At 41.4% G+C, this 20,623-nt stretch overlaps 1 protein-coding gene across 1 annotated transcript; it reads left to right on the forward strand.

The window, feature by feature from the left end:
* Nucleotides 1–2,010: 2,010 nt before the first annotated feature.
* Nucleotides 2,011–12,772, forward strand: LOC310947981 (uncharacterized protein; the record flags this gene model as incomplete). Its single annotated transcript, XM_083914971.1, has 17 exons — nt 2,011–2,072; nt 2,417–2,558; nt 3,525–4,367; nt 5,540–6,019; nt 6,132–7,250; nt 7,882–8,037; nt 8,226–8,333; nt 8,482–8,604; nt 8,713–8,769; nt 8,875–9,051; nt 9,163–9,426; nt 10,325–10,540; nt 10,709–11,432; nt 12,086–12,216; nt 12,297–12,350; nt 12,452–12,629; nt 12,718–12,772. 16 exons carry the CDS (start codon nt 2,011–2,013, stop codon nt 12,578–12,580), a joined length of 4,785 nt encoding a protein of 1,594 aa, XP_083771097.1. The 3' UTR covers nt 12,581–12,629; nt 12,718–12,772.
* Nucleotides 12,773–20,623: the final 7,851 nt, after the last annotated feature.

Below are 20,623 nucleotides of genomic sequence, written 5' to 3' on the forward strand. Positions count from 1 at the left end.
GAGATTAAAGTGAGATTTATTTATAAATACCATTTACTAAAGAGGTTCTTGGACCTGGAACTTAAAAACTCCTCTGTGAGAAGCAATGGATTGACTGAGAGAAAACTCTGAATCAGAGGATTTATTAAAGGGAGAAGAGCCAGAGCCTCAGTTGAAGAAATGCCAAGTCGGATAAAAGAAAAGGACAAATGGAGAGAGGGGAAAAAGAGTGAAAAGTGCAGTTCTGAGTGAAGGGGGGGGGGGGGGGGGGGTACGAGCTGAGTGCCAGCTGGATATGGAGGATTCTGGCAAAGTCAAACGTCTGTGGCGTTTCTAAGGAGACAACAGCGCAACTTGGTTCACAGAGCAGCAGCTGAACTTACTGGAGGCTCGTCGCTGCATCGAGAAGATGAAACTACAAAAAACAGGTTGTTATTTAAGTTCACCTTTGAGAACTTACTCCTTTGCACATTTATTAATACAGTACAACAGCTATTTTAAGGTTGTGTAAATTTATTTTTTAGAATACAATAATACAAAATCTGCAAATTAATGATTTTCTCATTATACATATCGGTTATCCATTGACTTATGTGTTCTTGCCTGTATTTAGTTATAGATTAGCCAAACTCGCTTGCTGGTTTACTTATTATGTAACGTCGGCTACTCATATCTCTTAACGTGGCAGTATGAAAGGGGAATGATTACAGCCACCAAAATCTGTTTAAGTGCACATCAGTATGTGTGTAAAAATGTGAACCCACCTCTGAAGTTTCCATACTGTAAAAAGTGATATTTTCATGCATATTGTGATTATAAAGCAAGTTTAGGTGCTACATAAATACTGTGAAAGCATCAAAATGCTCAATCCACAGAGAAATGCACACAGATCGTATTAAGAAACTGTGTCTTTTAAATGAGCCGTCAGGACTAATGGACCATTGTGATGTCACAACTAAACACGATATTGGTCTTCACGTGTCCACGATAAAAGAACGATATTTAATCATACAACGCTGTAATGAATTTTACACTATTCAGTCCCTCTCTTCAGTGTTTCCTCCATATTTATTCTACAGTGGCGCCTGTAATAACTGCGGGGCAGTTGAGTATCTGTTATCTCAACTGATATAGTCAATTGAACAAGTAAAGTAAAGATAACGTTGTCAGTAGCCTAGGTTACAAACCAGCTTAACACCACACTAATGTGCTGAGGGATTTGGTGGAACTAGACCAGATTGGTGATACTGATTTACCCTCACTGTTCTCTGTGAAGTTTGCTGGACGTGATGTACTTTAATGTAATGCCGGTGCCTGGTGTGTTTACTGTCGAATTAGCACCACATTGCACTTTGTTAACCAGCCGCTAAATTAGTTAAAGGTAATACTTCACTTCATCCACACACGCTTGTCAAACCGTAGGAAAGCACATTGCTAATGCCAGATGTGTGACAACTTTGTTTCAATTTTTGTTTCCAGTTTAGCATTAAAGTATGACAAAATTATCAAGACAGCAAACAAGCCATTATTTAGTTAATTTGTTTTCACCGTGCTTTCATGCAGCATCAGTGGTAGCAGCAGCGGGAGGCGTTCGCTAGTAGAAGCCCAAAATACTAGAATGAACCTGAGAATGAGCATATTAGGTCCCCTTTAAGTTTTTGGGGCTGGAGGATCTGTGAGTGGTGGTAGGAGGTGCAGGAGGAGACAGGATGATTGGGAGGCGGGGAAACCTGAGAGACCTTTTCTTGACAACTTGTTACCAAGCTGTTGACATGGTGAATAATAGATGACTGTATTTTGTGTGTGTGTGTGTGTACCTCTTTTCTATTTTATCTTGGCTGTTTGTTTATAACGGACATGTAGATGAGGGGGATAAAAAACAAGCATTGCAATAGAGAATATGTGTAACAGTGTCTGACACCATCACCATCCTGTGCCACAGGTAAAACTCACCTAGTGGGTACAGGCTAACTAATGGAGGATCACATGACCTCATCAGATACGACGGGTACCGGAAGCAGCCTTGTTACCATGGTAACAGACTCAATGGGAACAGGTTCAACCCTCCAGTCTGACAGATACCTGAGGAACAGGTGAGAGACTGGGGTAGAGGGGATCCAGTGACACACACACACACACACACACACACACACACACACACACACACACACACACACCTGCTACTATATACTCACTTTTGGTCAAGGCGAGATCACGTATCACACACTTGCATGCGAGCGCGTGGCTGCTAACATCTCCCCTGGAATTACTCGCTGTGGGAGATTTTATTTGCATGCTTTCATCTGCTCTCACATTGGGAGGTATAACTGAATCAACTTTTAAAAGAGGAAGTTATTCACCCTTGCAGCTTTATGCCAATGTGCAAATGTGTGTGAAGTTATAAGATGATGTGAGCTTGTCTGTGTTGTGTTGTTAGGATCAGAGAGTTAGAGAGCTCAGAGAGGACGCTGCTGCTACAGCTCTATCGACTAGCCTCTGCCTCCCACCTCCCCAGCATGCAACACCCCCAGAGGCTGGACCAGAGACTTCACATGCTCAGGGAGGAGGTCAGGACCATGGTGAGTGCTCTTGATCTCTGAACGCATCAATGGATGATGTGGACTTTAAAGGATATGTGAGTCTTGATGACTTTCGTCTGACTTTCATCACAAAGGTTTTTACCTTCCATAGGTCTGGACTAAGACAAGACAAGCTAATGGACAAGGGCCTTAACACTGGAGTAACTTAATTGAAGTTACAAGCAAAGCTAGAAAGGTCAGGCCATGTTAAAATGGAGGACTGGCAGCACTTTCCTGACCTGGCAATCAACATGCAAGATTAAAACAAAAACAAATAAACTACTGTATTTTCCGCACTATAAGGCGCATCTAAAAACCTTCAAATTTCTCAAAAGTCGACGGTGCGCCTTATAATCCGGTGCGCCTTATATATGGACCAATATTGAGCCACAACAGGTCTTGCAACTACGGTAAGCAGCCGCCGACTCTATTTTCCCCCGTAGAAGAAGTAACACACGGTAAATGTTGAGATATATGACTGTGCGAAGCGTGCCGTTTCATTTTCATTTGTGTGTTTGTGTAAAGACCCTAAAATGGCTCCTATTAAGAGACATGCTTACGACGCAGAGTTTAAACTCAAGGCGATTAGTCACGCAGTAGAACACGGGAATAGAGCAGCAGCGAGAGAGTTTAAGAATAACGAATCAATGGTGCGGGAGTGGAGGAAGCAACAAGATGACCTCCCCTGACTGTGACGTGCGCCTTATATATAAAAAAGTTTCAAAATAAGCCATTCATTGAAGGTGTGCCTTATAATGTGGTGCGCCTTATAGTGCGGAAAATATGGTATATATATATATTCTAACAGGACATTAGTGTAGCTCAGATGACCACCCAGGTAAAACATGCTTTAACTATTTTGAAATTACGAGGATAACTTAGAAGGTGGTTTTCCAGACTCTACTGTAGAATCTCTCCCTCAAATATTTTCCCTGTGTCCATCTTTCTCTCATCCCTCCTGTCCAGACCCAGGAGAAGGAGCGGGGGGAGCGAGTTTGGAGAGACCGACTGCAGCGCTGTCAGAAGCAGCTGAAGGCCAAAGAGGAGGAGATGAGTCGCCAGTCCCAATACTTTGAGAACTTCAAAACCCAACTGCAGCACAAGCTCAGTCTGGCCCGGGACAGAGAGCAGAGCCTACAGAACCGGATCTACACTTTAGAAAAGCAGCTACTGGACATGACTGTGAGTGCCGCCACTGGCATGGCAACAATCAGTGCGGTCAGAATTACTGCCGGGACTGTAACACACTGGGAAGAACAAGACAGGCTGCCACCCATGAGAGGAGAGGGGGAAGGAGAGGAGGAAAGAAAAGAGGAGAGGAGGAGGCAATGGCAGCCAAGTGTGGGAATTGAAAGACAAGGAGGACGAGAAGGTGAGAAAGAGATACAAGGAGAAAGAGTCAAAGACACAAAATGGAACTCAAATGAAGCTCGGCTGCAAGGCTTCATCCTGAGCCTGCAGGAGGATCTCAGGGTGCTGCTGGAGAGAGAGGAGGATGGGATGACAGCGCGGAGGGGACTGATGGAGCAGCTCCAGATGGCCCAGGAGAACAGCCACTTCCTGGGAGGCAAGGTGGAGGAGATGAAGGCAGAGGTGCACCAGCTGAAGCTGTCTGAAAGCTCCTTGATGGAGGAGGTTGAAGAGGTGAAAGAAGAGAACCGCAGACTCGAGGAGAGTCTTACGGATGCAACTAACCAAACAGCCAGGCAGCCATCCGCAGTGCCTGAGTCCACAGGCCAGAGTCCTGAGTTCAACACCCTTCCATATACCACTGCCATGGGACAATCCCCAGTGGGGAGTTCTGGAGAGGTCTGTACGACAAAAGTATTATTATTATTATTATTATTATTATAATCTTTATTTACTCAGGTAGTCTCATTAAGATCAATACCTGAGTACAGCAGAATAGACAAACAACAAAACCATCTCTAACCATCTCTCTTTGTTCATTAGGTTGATATGATGCAAAGTACTGGAAGGCAGTCTTATCGTTTCCAGTATTTACTATCCAGAGTCAGCCAGTCCTGATCCTCATCTGAGGGTTATGTGAAATTAGTTAGTTTGAATCTGAGAAGAGATGCGATTTACTGAGGCTGGTTTGCCACAAGATATTTTTAAACAGTGCTAGTGAGAACTAGCCTACTTTTCTATACACTACAGAGTCATGAAAACTATATTTATCTCCCCTAATGAAACTCAGGGCACAGAGGTGAACGGCATCAAGTTGTTTTAAAGTGGAATGAGCAGCGTAAGAGTACAGAATATCTTACAAGTGCAAATCAAGAACAGACATGATGGTCAACTGCACAATGGGTTTTCTGTCCTCAAGGGAAAAACATGCTCTATTATCATGTTAGAAACACTTTTTTTTAATCATTCGATTCTGTGCAAGGTGTTCAGTATGTGATTTAAAAGACTTCTACCGTACATAATAATAATATGGAACAGCATCAATTTCAGTAGCATTATGGATGCCAGGAATATGTAAAATAGAATTAGGAGAATAAAACGATCATTTGTTGAGGGCCTGTATGAATCAAGATGATTATTACTTGATAAAAAACAGTTATGATCAACTGTTCAGCTGGTTAATATTTAGTATTTTAAATTTAGATGTTGGTTGTTTTATATTCTGATTAATTTAACCATTTATTTGTGTTACACAGACCAAAAGCAGTTGGTAAAAATATCTAAAGGTTTAATGAATATTAAATCTGGTGTTATTTTTGGCTTAATGCTGTAAATTCCTTCTTATTATTTCATGACAGGGTATTACAGCATGAAAAGAGTGAAAGCTCCCAGAGAGTGAAAGCTCTGTTGCAAGGATTTAGGGTATTACATAACCACCTCCTCTAGTGTAAATGCCTTTACACTTGTATCTAAATAACAATATTTCACCTTTGCTGACTGAGACATGAATTTGGATTATGTTATATTATTGAGTGTTTTATGTTTACATAAATGATCCCATCCCTGTGTAGGCACAGCTGACATCAGATGAGGGAACAGGCCGGTCTCACTCATCTGCAGTTCTGCCTGTTCACCACCAGGCGACAGCAGAGAGCATGCAGAACGACATAGACGATCGCTCCAACTCTGCCAAATCAGAAATCTTTTGCCACCTTAGCTCCAAAACCAACCCCAGCCTCCAGTCCTTTTCCTTGACTACAGAGACACTAGATGAGTTTAAACTGGGGGCCTGGTGCTCCAGAGGGATGCTTAACCTGGAGGAAAGCCCCAGTGAGGAATCTGATGCCCTGAGGGAAGCCTACAGGAGCTTGGGGTTGGGGGAGGATCTCGAAGCACTTCGAGAACAGCGTGACCGCCTGGAGGTCGCCCTGGAGCACACGCAGGAGCAGCTTCAAATGATGGCACAAGAGAATACACGATTGAAATTGGAAAGAAAGGAAAGGAAAGAGAAACAAGAAGCAGAGGCAGAGCAGGGGTCTTCAAGAGAAAAGGTATGTTACGGAGGGTTAAACTATTCCCAAATTGTTTATAGATGTAAATTGACCATCTTTCAATTACATTCTTTTCTAGAATATCACATATTCTAACTCTTTGTATGCTCAGATCAGCACACCACCCGCCAGTGATGAAGCTGAAGATACCACCATTCTCACCCTCGCCCAGGATGATCTTGTCCAGGCCCTGAATCAGGAGAACCGGGCCTTAGCAGACCGTATCCAGGCGCTTCTCGCTCACATAGAGCTTGGAGAAGAAGAGATCAAGAGGGAGCAAACGCAGCTGAGGGAGCACATCTCCAAGCTAGAGGCAGAGAGAGTGAGGCTGGAGCAGGAGAACCAGGAACAAGAGTGTTTGATTACAGAACTCACCAAGAAGACTGAGGATGATCTCAATACCATCATGGAGCTGCAGCATAGGTTGGCCCAGAGTGAACGGCGTATGGAGGAATCCAAGGTTGGCAAGGAACTGTGTGGAGCGCAACTGCAAAGTGAATATATAGCTGCAAAATCAGGAAGTTTACAACAGAAGAACCTAGAAGAATGCGTGGACAGTTTGGTCGAAAGTGTGCTAAAAGGGGAAGAACCACAGTTAGAGTCCAGGCAGCAACCAGACAATGTGAGTGCAGCTTCAGTACCTGGTTCTCACCATGATGGTCATTCACTGATTGATCAAGCGGGCCAGCTGACCAAGTTGGTCAAGAGCCTCAAAACAGAAGAAGAGGAACTGTCAGGCTGCGTAAATTCTCTCAGAGAGCAGCAGAGGGAAGTAGGTCTGTCAGTCCAAGCACAGACGGAAGAGAAACAGCAGTTAACTCGGACAGTTTGGGGACTGAAGGAGGAAAAAGACGGCATCTCTCAATCTCTGGCTCGGCTCATACAAGAGAGGGAGCAGCTCACCAGGACAGTCTGTGGGCTGAAGGATGAGAGAGACCAGTTTATTAGGTCTATGAGGGGTCTGAAAGAGGAGAAAGAGTCTTTATATGGTCTAAAAAGAGAAAAAGATGAACTATTAGAATATCTCTCAAGTGGAAGAGAAGAGAGAGATCAAATCATGCAATCACTGCAAGGTTTACGGACAGAGAGTGACCAGTTAAGCCAGGCGGTGCTCTACTTGAAACAAGAGAGAGACGAACTAGCCGATTCCCTAAAGTGTCTGAAGGAACAGAGAGACAAGGAACAATCCTCTTTCACTCCACAGGAAGACCTCGACAACTTAATAAAATCAGTGAGCAGTTTGAAAGAAGATAGAGAAAGAATTGAACATTCAATCAGTTGTTTGAAACAGGAAGAAAATCAGATAAAGGGCCTAAGAGAGGAAATAAACAGCCTCCCTGCTGCTCTGCCCACACACACAGAGGGGAGGAATCAGAAGCAGCATCTGGTGAATCCAAACAATGCTCTTACGACAAAACAGACTGAGACTCTTGTTGGTACAGGAGCTACACCAAGATGCCAGACTCATGAACACAGAGGAAACTCTGTACAGGTATTAAGGGGGGTGTGCCATATGCTTTTTTGCATTATGTTATTGTTAGATGGCATTATGTCTCGTGTATCATCATACTGTACTTATACAACATGTTTCTGATGGAAAACAGGAGCAAAGTGATCTGATGAGGATGATTGAAGCTTTAGGTGCCGAATTAAAGAGGACACAAGATGAACTGGACAAGAGCAACGTAGATGTGAGTTTACAAAACTACCCATTCATTAACATTTGTGGATGTTTGTTATGAAAGACGATACTATTTAGACATTCTGTTGATTAAAATAAATAACAGTTTTAGACAAAACCATCCAAACTCAATCCCTAAATTGACTTAATGTGTTTATGTTTATGTCTGTGGCATGTTCAGAGAAAGATGATGCACGGTGAATTATGTCAATCAGAAGCCAGGAGGGAGGAGGCAGAGAGAAAGGCAGCCCAAGCAGCTGAGAAGGTAATGATGTTGACAGATGAAGTCAGTCAGATGGACGAAACCAAAATGGAAAATGACAGCCTCATAACCCAGGTATTTATAAAAACAGATGTTACAAAAATGCATTCATGAATTACATTCATGAAAACTCATCACACACACATAGTTTAATCTCTAAATATGTTATATCATTTGTTTTTGCTTTTCCCTAACTTTACCTTCAGGTTCAGACTTAAACAAATACATCTGTTGGGCCTAACTGGTGTTTGTGTCTGCCACAGGTGAGGGAGCTGCGGAGCAAACTGACCAGGGAGAAAACTGATGCTCTGTCTCTTAAGGCTCAAATAGAGGAGCAATGCAACGGCCTTACAGCTCATCTGAAAGCTAAGGTAAAGATGACAGATTGTCAACTAATCACCGGTCTTTAGTTGTTTGACTTTTGATGATGTTTGGACTACCTAAAATTGAGCAGTAACAGATAAAACATATCTGTGTCCGTGTGTGTGTGTGCCTGCATGTGTGTGTGAAACCCCATAGACGGTGGCTCTAGAGGAACTAAATTCAGAGTATATTGCTCTTAAACGAGGGCAGGGCAGCAAGGATGATGTTAGCGCTGTTCTCATCTCACTCAGGACACGTTACAATGACATCAGAGCTAAGGTGGGTAACCAGTCAGATGTGGCTTTCCAGTCCATAATTGTCGATACGTTTTTAGCTGTATCTTATAAACTAATTTCCTGTGTGTTTTTTTTTGTGTTTGTTCTGTAGTATGATGCACTCTTGAAAAGGAGGAGCCAGGAGGATCTGGATATAGCTCCGCTAAAGGTGAGGAAAGAGAAATAGTCCCTATTGTCATACTGTATGTCAGTACTTCTGATGGACTGCTCTGAGTTGTTAAGATTGACTGACAGGTGTTTCGTCTAATAACAGGCCAAGCTGTCTTGCCTGGTGGTGAAGTGTCAGGAGAGGAACAGCTTGTTGGTTCAGTTGATGAAGGCCATGCACGGACGAGGCTGTGTGGACTCCACACTCACTCAGAAGGTTGAGCAGCTGCTCAGTGACACTGCTCTGCAGGACTACACTGCAGCATTCACACCTGGGAGCAACGTGAGGACCCGGGATTACAGCACTGGGTTTACACCACAATTCGTTTACAAATTACAAGACTACACGAGTGGATTCACACCTGCCCAGACATGCTCCCCACTTGTAAATCAGCAATACCAAAATGGAATCACATCTGAATCTGGAGTAAAATGTAAAGAACTAAAAAATGAAAAACACACAACTTTAGTCACCACTGAATCTACTACACATCATCAAGACTGCAGCAGTGTCACAACTGCACCAACAGGGACACTAAAGAAAAATGCCAACTTACCAGTGCCAACCTCCCCAGTGCAAGAGCATACCCGTGTCCAAGCAATACCATCAGCTGATGTTCAAGCACTGAAAGAGAGCTTCACCACCAGTACAGCACAGGTGAGATTATCCAAACCCATTTGTTTTGAAGTTCATATTAATTTTGAAAGCTTTTTTATTTTAAACATTTCAAAGGTGAGCAATTTAAGAGCTATAAGCCATTACTGCAATAATTTTGTGGTATAATTCTTATAAATAAACAACACAAGCACAAATTCCTGGCTTCTATAGTTTATTTTGTTTTTGTTCTACCGTGCCTGAATTAAATAAACATAATGCTAAAAATATAATTTTCACATTATGTTTTCGCAAATGACATTGCAAAAAAAGTAGCAAAGATCCTATTTGCTGCTGGGATTAGGGGAAACACAGTGCCAATAAAAACTCTATCATCAAAGGTATTCATTTTTTAAATGTGTCTTAAAACAGTGATCAGATGCCTACAGAGACTTTTGCTTGCTATAATTATTTCTCTTGTTATTAGGCAGAAATGTATTAATGTACATATGGGCACGAAGCAGCCACAGTGTATCACAGTTAATTTGACATTATCATATCAGTGTTGTTTCTTTGGTAAATGCAAGACTCTACAGACAAAACAGCTTTTTTCATACACTTTTTTTGGTTATTTTGGGCTATTTTGATTCTTCTTTCAGATCAGTGAAAAGAAAATATCAAAAATACACATTTTGGTGTTTACTGCACTTTGCTTACTTACTACTATTTGCTACCAAAAGTTAGCATGTGATAACGCCTCATTTGCATATTTAAACATAATATTTCAGAAGTCATGTAATACAAAAAACAATTGTCTTTATGTCAGTAATCAACAGGGGAACTTTCATAGTGATATCTATTAGTTAAAAATGTCACCCTATTCACCTGTAGAGTCTCCCCTTAAATTGTAGATTAAATTGGTAGAAACACTATGATGAGTTTTTTCTCAATCCCACCACAGCTCCCTCCATCTGCCAGTGGACCAGAGGATGGATTGCATCACCAAGATACGAACGGGAAGTCCTCTCCAGATCTGACCAGCTCGACTGGATCCTCCCTGAGTCCGACTCCCCCCTCCTTCGGCACACGCGTCAGTGCGAGCAGGAGGCTGAGTAGTCCTGAGAAGATCATCAGCCTACATGAGCAACTGCAGAAGACTCTAATGAGCAGCTATCAGGTACACTGAAGCTTCTGAACATTCGCACAAATGCAGGTTAGCGCTGAAGCATGAACACAAAAATAGCTTTTATGTCTTACCAGACATGAACATGTATACACACAAGAATACATCTAGCCAAATATTATCTCATATATGTCTAAGAAATACTTTTCTCTTAATTTCAAGGCTCCAGTGAGCAGAGGAAGAGGACAGCAGCCCAGGAAAAGTGTCTCATCAGCCTCTCAGACAACGAAGCAGAGCCTCAGTTCCCATATAACACATACCAACTCTCTCCCAGTCACCTCTGCTGCTGCTGTGAGCCAAGCTAAGCACACTCCAGCAGTGACAACTACAAATAAGTCAACAACACTTTTTAACGCAGTCACTTCTAGATCTGCTAGTGTTACATTCAGTCCCAACACGTTTACTAACCATCATTTTAAAGCAGATACATCTAAAACTACAACACCTGCTCTTTCTAGCTCGTCTAACTTACCTTTTGCCACTGTGGCACCTTGCAAAGGCAAATCCCCCTCGAGCAGTGACATTAATAAAACATCCCCAAAACTGACACATAAAATCACTGCTAACCCTGACAAATCTGATGCTACACATACAGCTTCTGCTCCTTTAACTCTGAGCACCACTACCTTTGACTCCGACGTCTCCATACGTTCTAATCCAAAAACCCCTGCCTCAGACACAACTGCCTCGAGCGCGTTTACCGCCCCCGAGGCAAATCGTTTCAACATGCCTTCTAAAACGGATGGTGCTGCCCCTGCCTATCATGGACTTGTGTTTGCTGCGTCCTGTGCTCGCCCTGCTCATTCCTCTCCTGAGAGATCCAACAAGTCTGCCACAAAGTCCACTGCTGCTCTACAAAAGACCAAGATCGGAAGACCCAAACCAGGTAATGCACATACTCAATATTTGAGATGATTTACACCAAAGCAGAGCACACCATAAGCCAAAAGTCCCATTTTATAAAAAGTGAGATTTTAATATTTAAATTTTTATATGCATATTTTTTTGTCATAAAGCAGTTCTAGGTGCTATATAAATACTGTGAAAGTATCGAAACGTTCAATCTACAAAGAAATGCACACAGCCATATTAAGATATTGTGTCCTTAAACGAACCGCCAGGACTTCAGTATGGTTGTGATGTCACATCTGGAGACGCTGACCACTATGAGCAGAATGGACTTTTATAGGAGGGGGTCTTAAAGAGACAGCTGCTAAAACGGAGCGTTTCAGTATCAGATAAATAATGTGGTTTTTGAACATTAAAGCATATAAACATGTTCTAGTAAAATGAACAAAAATCTAAAAATAAACACAGGACCTTTAAACACCTGGTAGAATAAATTCTTGTCTTTCCAAAGGTTGAAACGCCTTTATTGATTTCATAATAAAACATAATTTGCTGAAACTTTGCACAAATCCATGTTATAGTACAGTTTTAGGCTTTATTGCACCCTGTGTTTACAACCTTAAAAGTATTGTAATTGTACAAGCAAAATAAGGTCATGTGCTTGATTTGTCTTTGTCTGATCACCTGCAGAAGCTCCAGCTGAGGTTCGCTCCGTTGAGGTCATCAAAACAGTGGGCCAAAGCAGCCTCATGATTGGCTGGGAGAGGCCTCCGCTCGACGAGCTAGGCTGCAGTAACGGCACATTTGTTTACGGATACAGGGTAGGCAGAGCAAACTATATGGCCTCTACATGGACTTTATTGGATTGTTCTTGAACTTATCATTTTGTGCCATTTCTCAGGTGTTCGTAGATGGGGACTTCCACAAATCTGTCATGAGCTCAGCGTGCACCAAGGTACCAGTCTCTGAAAGGCTGCGCATTATTGTATCCTGTTGCCACTCTAAACTTAATGACAGCAATTCATGTACTGCATACTTTGTGTCTCTTTCTTAAAGTGTATTCTGGAGAATGTCGACCTGACTGTCCCGGTCCACATCAGTGTCCAAACACTGGGCTCTAATGGTCTCAGTTCAAGCTTTGTCCACACCATGTACAGAACTTCAGTCAGCACAGACCACCACTGACTCTCAGTGTTCTGACTACAGCAAACGTATTGGTGGCAAAGGTCAACAAGTAAGTATAGTAATATTAGACACCCCCCGTTTCCTACATGCCTAATTGTTACTACATCAAATGTATTGATGTTTTATTATTTTGGCAGTGTCTCTGTACGATTACTGCAACCTCTCAGTGGAAACCTTCACTGCCTGTGGCCGAAGTCTGAATGGTAAATTGCGTCTTTGTTTCCTTGTGTTTGTGTTTACCTATGCATGCTGCACACACAAAGCACAGTTGAATATTTTTATTTTGTCATGTATGTTTTGTTTGTCTTGTGATGCAAAAACAAATATGACACTGAAATGAAATCTAATCTAATTGATATCTAAAAAGCAACTTTTTCATACCAACACTTTCCATTCTCCTCTGTGTCCTGTGTGACAGTCTATTTTTTCCTTCACCCTGTGTGTCCGCCCTTCAGTCCGACCTACAGCCAACTATAGCTACAGCCCTCCGAGGGGCCGTCCTAACCTCCACCTCAGCAGACAACGAAGGAGACACTGTCACGCTGCTGGGACACCCTCAGGCTCAGGTCAACCAATGAGAAAAAAAATCTCACATTGTCTCAATTTACCAGCTAATGAACCCATTGTGACCTGTGGCCTGGCCGCTAAACCTCAAAAACCATTCACCGAAGATGTCATAAAGAAATCAAACTGCTGCCTCTGCGTTGAGAGTTCATCTGCGTGTAAAAGCGGGGGAAAGAATCACTTGATCCTCGTTGGAAGAGCTTCTTGTTTTTCCTGCCGGATTCACCTCTTGAATGGGTTGGACGTTGTGACTCCCAGGTGAAAGGCCAGAATGGCTGCCAATCAAACAAATCCTGACAAAAAAAAACAGTCACAGCAAACTATACGAAGCCAAGATCAATCATATTGTCAAAAGCTGCCTGTGACACCAACATTTACTAACATCGTTTCACCAGGACAGAACATTTTGGGATGGATGTCTGCCGCTGCTTCGCATTATAACACTGTGTTGAACACTGAGAGATCATATGTCATATTGCTTCAGCTGCCTCTATGGACTCTGTGACATAAACAGCTGGCCGAAGGGACACTTACTGTATCAAACGCCTTTTCAAAGCAACCGAAATGTACATCCTACTTCATTTTTACACATGAAGCCAAATATGTGAGAAAATAATACACTCCAAAGACTGTTGACTTCTCACTGGTCTACGGGATTACGTCAAACACAGAAATGATTTAAGTTCTGAGATTTGCACAGTCATTATTGATATCTAGAAATGAAATTTAAAAAAAGAGATTATCACTGATATTTTTTTGTAGAGAATATTCTAAAAAGAAATATGCCAATGTACCACAAACTGTTTGTCTCTTTGTATGAGTGACACTTTGTTTTTCATACCTAATAGATGTCATGTTTGCACGCTCATATTGTTTTATACAAAGTTCACTACACACGTATGAAGTTCTTTTGCTACTTACTGTATGTACGGGTGTGGAGTGAGCATGGTGCAGCAAAGGTATTTTTCTATCCGTAATAGAACATATTGATTCCCCACTGATTCCTTAATGACTGTACAGAGAATAAATGTTTATATATTAACTGTCACTCGAGTGTCTGTGTGTATGTGATCTGATGTAAGAGGTGAAATCATCAACAGTTTTTGATTTCTGTGGTTTGCCAATTAGAGAAAATCTAACAAACCCACTGACAGCAGACTGGTCAAGATATCCACTAACATGTGTTGGTCTTACATTTCAACATCATTGCACCATTTGCCCTTGAAGTAAAAACTCCCAGGCAAAATATCAAGTGGGTTGGGAGCTCTCCGTGAAGCCTAATGTTGGCACAATTATTTTTTTTTCTGGGGAATTGGGAGAAAAAATATTAAAGTCACCAGTTTGTTTTAACTTAAAGGTTGAATATGGAGAATGAGCAGAACACCGCCATCTAGTGTCTCAAGATCGTGGTCGCAACAACTAAAAACAATTCCATCATTCAGGTTGCCAGGTTGGTCAGACCCGGCCTACATGAGACCGGAGTCTTTTTGAGGCTATTTGAACAGGTTTGAACCGTCTCCTCCAGCAAATCGCACCATATAAACAAGTAAGTTAGAGGAGTTTGTCTGACAGTTACTGTTAGCCGTTAGAGCTAAGTAAACATGAAAGTTAGCTTACCAATCAAGGAGAAAAGTAGCCATTTCAGCATGCGTTTTAAGGCTGTTGAACTCCTTCTATCTCAGTCCATCGAGTGAATGCTTGGCCTTTATTGACTCTGGTTTTTGCCCTTCTCTGGTCACTCACCTGCTGGGACAAATAATCAGCATCTAGACTGGCAAACTCCATTTCACCCAGTGCCAGCCTCGAGTAGCTGCACCCAACAACAGACAACCCTGGCAACCCACAATGCCGGCTGCTTAATGGCTGGTACAATGTAAACAGAACGTGACAGAAAGTCATTGTCAATCCTGTCAAAATCTATATATTAATTCAGACTAAATATATATATATATATATATATATATATATATATATATATATATATATATATATATGTATATATTTAGTTTTTATATTTTATATTAATTCAGACTAAATATATATATATAAATATAAAGCAATACTTTAATTCTGTACCCCTGAAAAAGCCCTGTGGGTGTATTATTTAAAAAATAAATAGCCTTTAATGAAGATTCTGCATATTCAACCTTTAATCATTATGGTAAATTTGCTTGCATAGTCTATGGAAAAAGGAAACATCCGGCATTTAAATTCATTTTCTAGTATTGGCCTCACTTCCACGACGCTATCTGTCTGTCTGCGGGTCGAAAAATGACGACTGGCTTTAAGGCACAAAGGAAGAGGAAAGCCTTGAGTTGTGCCTGTACTTATGAAGGTAATAAAATAATAACTCTTCACCTTTCACAATAAAACGCATCACTGCTCACCAGAGAGCATTTCACTGAAGGGCAACTCAAAAGTTTACAGAAGCTAACCTCAGGTTAGCATAAACAGCGTAAATGGCGGACGTAACTATGGAAACCAACGTTACCCGGCAAAAGAAAAGGGAGCCCCGCGCCAAGGAAGAGGGGCAGTGAAAAACCAGTTATTCCTACTGAGCTAAAGCAGTAAGTGACAAAACCTGCTTACTTATTGTTACTATGGGCTTTAACTGTGCCTTCCTCTTACTGTGTGTTTCATTCTGCTTTTATCAGAGCACTGAGGTCGGGCTTTACTTACAATTGTCTTGTTTTGGACAATATCCAGTCTGCTAACGCTATGAACGACCACTATCTCATGACACTTTGAATTAAAGTTACTGTAAGTTCCCTTTTTGACTTGATATACATGGCGCTTTTATATGATAAAGGGATTATAGATGTTTTATGGTAATACAGGGGCCTTACTCTTAAAGCTGACCTCTGATTGGGTGAGAACATCAATAAAGGTAAAGGTTGACCCCAAGAATGAAGAAGATAAGAAGAAGTGTTGACACATTAAAAATTGAGCATTTGACTCATTCACCTGGTTCTCCTAACAAACCACCTGCAGGGTGAAAGAGATTAGGCAGATGGAGAAATAAACTGAACTCAAGACTAAATCTATAGCATAGGAATATCCTTTTATATGTAGATTCCTAGCCATTTAATATTTATAAAGTATGGCATTTGATTGGGCTTTACTGGCTATATTGTTAAAATGGATCGAGAGTTTTAATTTGGCAGTATGGATGATTTTTGTTGATTAGAGTTTTTCCAATAAACTGAAGTGTTTCTTTATGGGCTTCTTAAGCTTAATAAACAATTTAAAACCTAATTAATTATGTGCAAGATGCGTTGCCACAAAGATGAAAATATTTCTTAGATCATGAAAGTGTTGATGTTTTGGAGATAGATGGTTTTCATATGACAATGACAATAGATTTGTCTAATTTCACTTAATGAAAGATGAAACTTTTGGCTTCGCTCCTGCTTATTCAACTAAAACACTTACCATTAATGAACACTAGATGGCAGTCATTCATGGATGACTGCATGTGCGTGTCACTGTATTTGACAGGTGCTTTCACAAGATATTTAGTGGAGTGGATGATGCATACAAAGGGCCATCTTAGTCTGCCCTCCCACGCAATACAAACCTGGCACAACACCAAAAAGTGAAGTGAGATAAGGAGAAGATCAGCAGCTTTAAAAGAAAAAAAAAACAAGTTTAATAATCACCTGCTGTTCTCAGCAGATTTGGGAACTCTGCAGAGAACGTCATCGCTCATGCTCAGCAGAAAGAGCACCAGGTGCCGGAGGGAGTGTGCGTTTTTGTGGAGGGGCTCAGCAGAGAGCACACTTTGTATTAACATCACACTCACAACAAAAACTTCTCAGACCAAAAGGTATTAAAATAAGTATTGTCCCTTTATGCTTCTACTCCATAACAAGTCAGAGGGAAATTAGGTACTTTTTGCTCTATATTTATCTGACAGCTTGACTTTACAGATTGGGATTATACACACAATATAATTTTATGAAATTTGAAAATATGATACAGATTATCTACCTAACAGTATTAACATGATCTCCACCTTGACCAACTTCACATTACTGACACATTAATGCAGTAATAGTAATCCAATTATGTAATCATTTTACTTTTATTTGTATTCTGCGCTATGAGTACCTTTGCTCATAACTAAAAGTACATTTTCAAAATAATAGTTTTACTAAGCAACATTTTCATTTCAGGACTTGTACTTGTAATGGATAATTGTTTTATATTGCGGTATTGCTAGTTTTACCTAATTGTCCTATATTGTAAAAAGTGACATTTTCACTTCTTTTTTATTATAAAGCAGGTCAAGGTGCTTTATAAATACTGTGAAAGCCTCGAAACGCTCAATCCCCAGAGAAATGCACACAGCGTGTATTTCGGAAACTGTGTCTTTGAACGAGCCATCACGACATCTGTATGGTCGTGATGTCACAGATGTATTATATATAGGTAGATAGTACCACTAAAGTGCTGTTACAGTCATTCCCCGGCCGCAGTGATGTTGCAGAGACACAAAGAGTGCAGATGTTGAAGAACTGAAACCTCTGACCATTCAGAGCAGACTGGGCTTTTTTCAGGAGAGGCTCTTAAAGAGACAGGCGCTAAAACAGAGCTTTTCAGACGGCGGGTGAATACAGGTATATTCAGACAACAATATGAGAAAAATAATGTCTCTTTTGAACATTAAAACATGTATAATTTGTAGTTTTGTATGTCCCACAATAGTCCAATCCCTTAGTTCACTTCATTTATATGGAAGAATATTGCTGTACTCTTTTACACCTGTCATATACCTGTTGGGTTAGACTCAAGATTTAGATGAACTGCACTGCTCCAACTAAAGAAGCTGCAATAAAAACTGCAGTGGAGTTGATCCAGCTGGCCCCTGAATCAGCCTAAAAGAAGCTCAGCTGGACCCACGGGACTCTCATTGCACTCACCTTCATTATTAACACACGCTCCAACATACATGGTGCCTCAGTGCTGTGCTTAAGGTCTTGTTTACATGAGTTAATGACCTCCTGTGTTCATTAATTTTCCGTGCTGGATGTTAATGATGCCACGCTCAGCTGTGACTCTTCCCATGTAGGCCAACATTGGGAGTTTACAGGACAGAGGGATGGAGGGAAACAGGAGCTGTAGTGACGTTTAAATACATCTCTGGAGCTATATTTGTGTGTGTGTGTGTGTTCTGCATATGCGGCTGAGAGTGTATAAGCACTGCAGGGGATATGTCCTTCTTGCAGGCGTGTACGTGTCTCTCCAGGAAGGGTGGCGGATAAGAAAGAAGAGAGGGAGCGATGGGGTGTTGAGGTTTTAATTTCATCCAGAGGGGACGTTGTCACTCCATCACTGCCGGTCTTGGAGTTGACTTAAGGACCTCCGGGGCAACGTTTGCCGCTCACACCCAGAGACGAGCTCTAAAAGTGGGTTTCTCCCAGCCGCTGCTGTGTCTGGGCAGATGGGTCTTGACGCTGGAAGGTTTTGTTTTGGTGTGTTGAGTTGTGGTTGTGATACTGCTGTGTGTAGTACGTGCTGGAACTTGCACGGATATCATATTATGCAAACACATTACAGCACTAAAAATGTCATCACAAGACAATTACCCACCGCTGAGCGCTTATGCTTTTTTGTAAAGATTTGGCATTTTGCATCCCCGGCTTTCTCTCCTCTGTGTTGAGATGCCTCCTTTATTCTCACCCTCTGTGTCTGTTGTTCTGGCCTTATCAGTCCATCTCAGTGCCTGTTATATTTAGAGGCAAAGCACTATCAGAGCTTACAGCTGGCCGCCTGTGATTCAATTCTGACAGATCTACAGTGTTCAAAGCAATCTCCTCTCTTTTTGTCTCGCTCATTTCCATCCCCTCTCCCTTTTTCTCTCACCGTCCTCTCTTTTATCTTCAGTCCATCCTTTCTTCTTATCTTTTCTAAAATATTTATATTACTTACACCTTCATACTTGAAGCCAATCTCATTTTTATTCTCCTCTCTTATTCTCTCCTTTTTTTTGCACTGTGTCTTTTTCACACCTCAATCTCTTTTTTCAAACTCTTTCATACAATCCCCATTTTCCCAAGTACCGAAGTATTACTCTTACATTATGCTTTTTTTGCTTGAAGTGCATTATTGCCGTTGTACATCGTGAAACTCTCTCTTCCAGCTCCTCTCGTTTCTCCTCCCCTCCCCTCTCTCTTTCAAGTTTCTCAACATCTTTATCATCCACAGTGCCCATCAGGTACGCTCCACCTCCTACCAGGCGGAGAAACGAGAGCTTCACCACTCTGAGCGAATCCGTGTTGAAACAAACATCAAGCAGCAACTTCTAATTTGAGAAGAGACAAGTAATTAGCTGCTATTACATTCCTGAATCCGTGCACAAAGGCAACAGTAATCTCATTAATCATGAACAATGGGGGCGTTAATAGAGAACCATGTTTATGCAAATTCCCCCACACAGTAATCTTCTTCATGCTTAATAGCCAAAACAGCGGTGGCGCCTCAGAAAACAATCCTCCCCTTTCGTTTTCTCTGCTCAACTGCTTGGCGCTTTTATTTTCCACACCTTTATTCTTCCTTTCTTGGTTTTCTTCCAAAAGTATTGATCCCAGTCCCTGCCATACTTTTCAGTTAGATAGTAAATAAACCCCAAGATATAGGACTTTACATCCCCCTCCTGTTGGCAGACCCACTGTTCATTCCCCTTCTCCTCCATCAATGTTTTTTTATGCCTTTTATTTGCATTTTTATTGTTTCATTGCTTGCCTCTCTCCCCCCCATGTAGTCTGTTTACATCTATTTCTTCATTTCTCCTCCTATTACCTTTGCTGGTATTGCTGTTTTCCCCCTTTATTTTGCAATCTTGCCCCTCAGTCCAGCAGCTATATGTGATGCAGGACTAAATATAGCCTAGAAGGACATTATAAGATTATGTCTCTGCATCCTCTTTCTCATTCCTTCTCTCTCCTGTGCTCCTCTTTCTTTTCCATTGTTGAGTCTCAATATGTCTCTTGAGTTGTGTGAAAGTTTCATGTGATATTGATATTGTTGTGTAAAGCCTGGTCAGGATGGACCAGGGTCACACCGGGGTTATCTGACCCCTGTTCAACCCCTCTTTTGTCAGTTAAAATCAAGCCAGTCAAAACAGGTTAAACCCTGGTTATGACAACTTAGATACGACCTGTTTCACAACCCAGGAGCGATGCATTACGATTACCTGGTACTTAGCGACCAGTTCATATTGAAATCGACCCGTGTCCAACCGATATTATTATTTTATCTCATCCCTTTTAAAATATAAAATCAACTTTAGTTCAACCATGATTAAGCCCTTGGTGTGAAAGCCTTATTAGAGGCATGGTAAAGGTCAACAGCATGTGAACCATAAAATTGGTCAAATACAACTTGATCAATAGATTGGCTGTCCTGCTGTCTGGCTGGAAGTATATTGATCAGTTGAGATTGGGGTCAAATGAATCTTTAAACTAGAGGATTTCAGAT

This window comes from Echiichthys vipera (assembly GCF_963691815.1).
Source record: "Echiichthys vipera genome assembly, chromosome: 6".
Classification (NCBI taxonomy): domain Eukaryota; kingdom Metazoa; phylum Chordata; class Actinopteri; order Perciformes; family Trachinidae; genus Echiichthys; species Echiichthys vipera.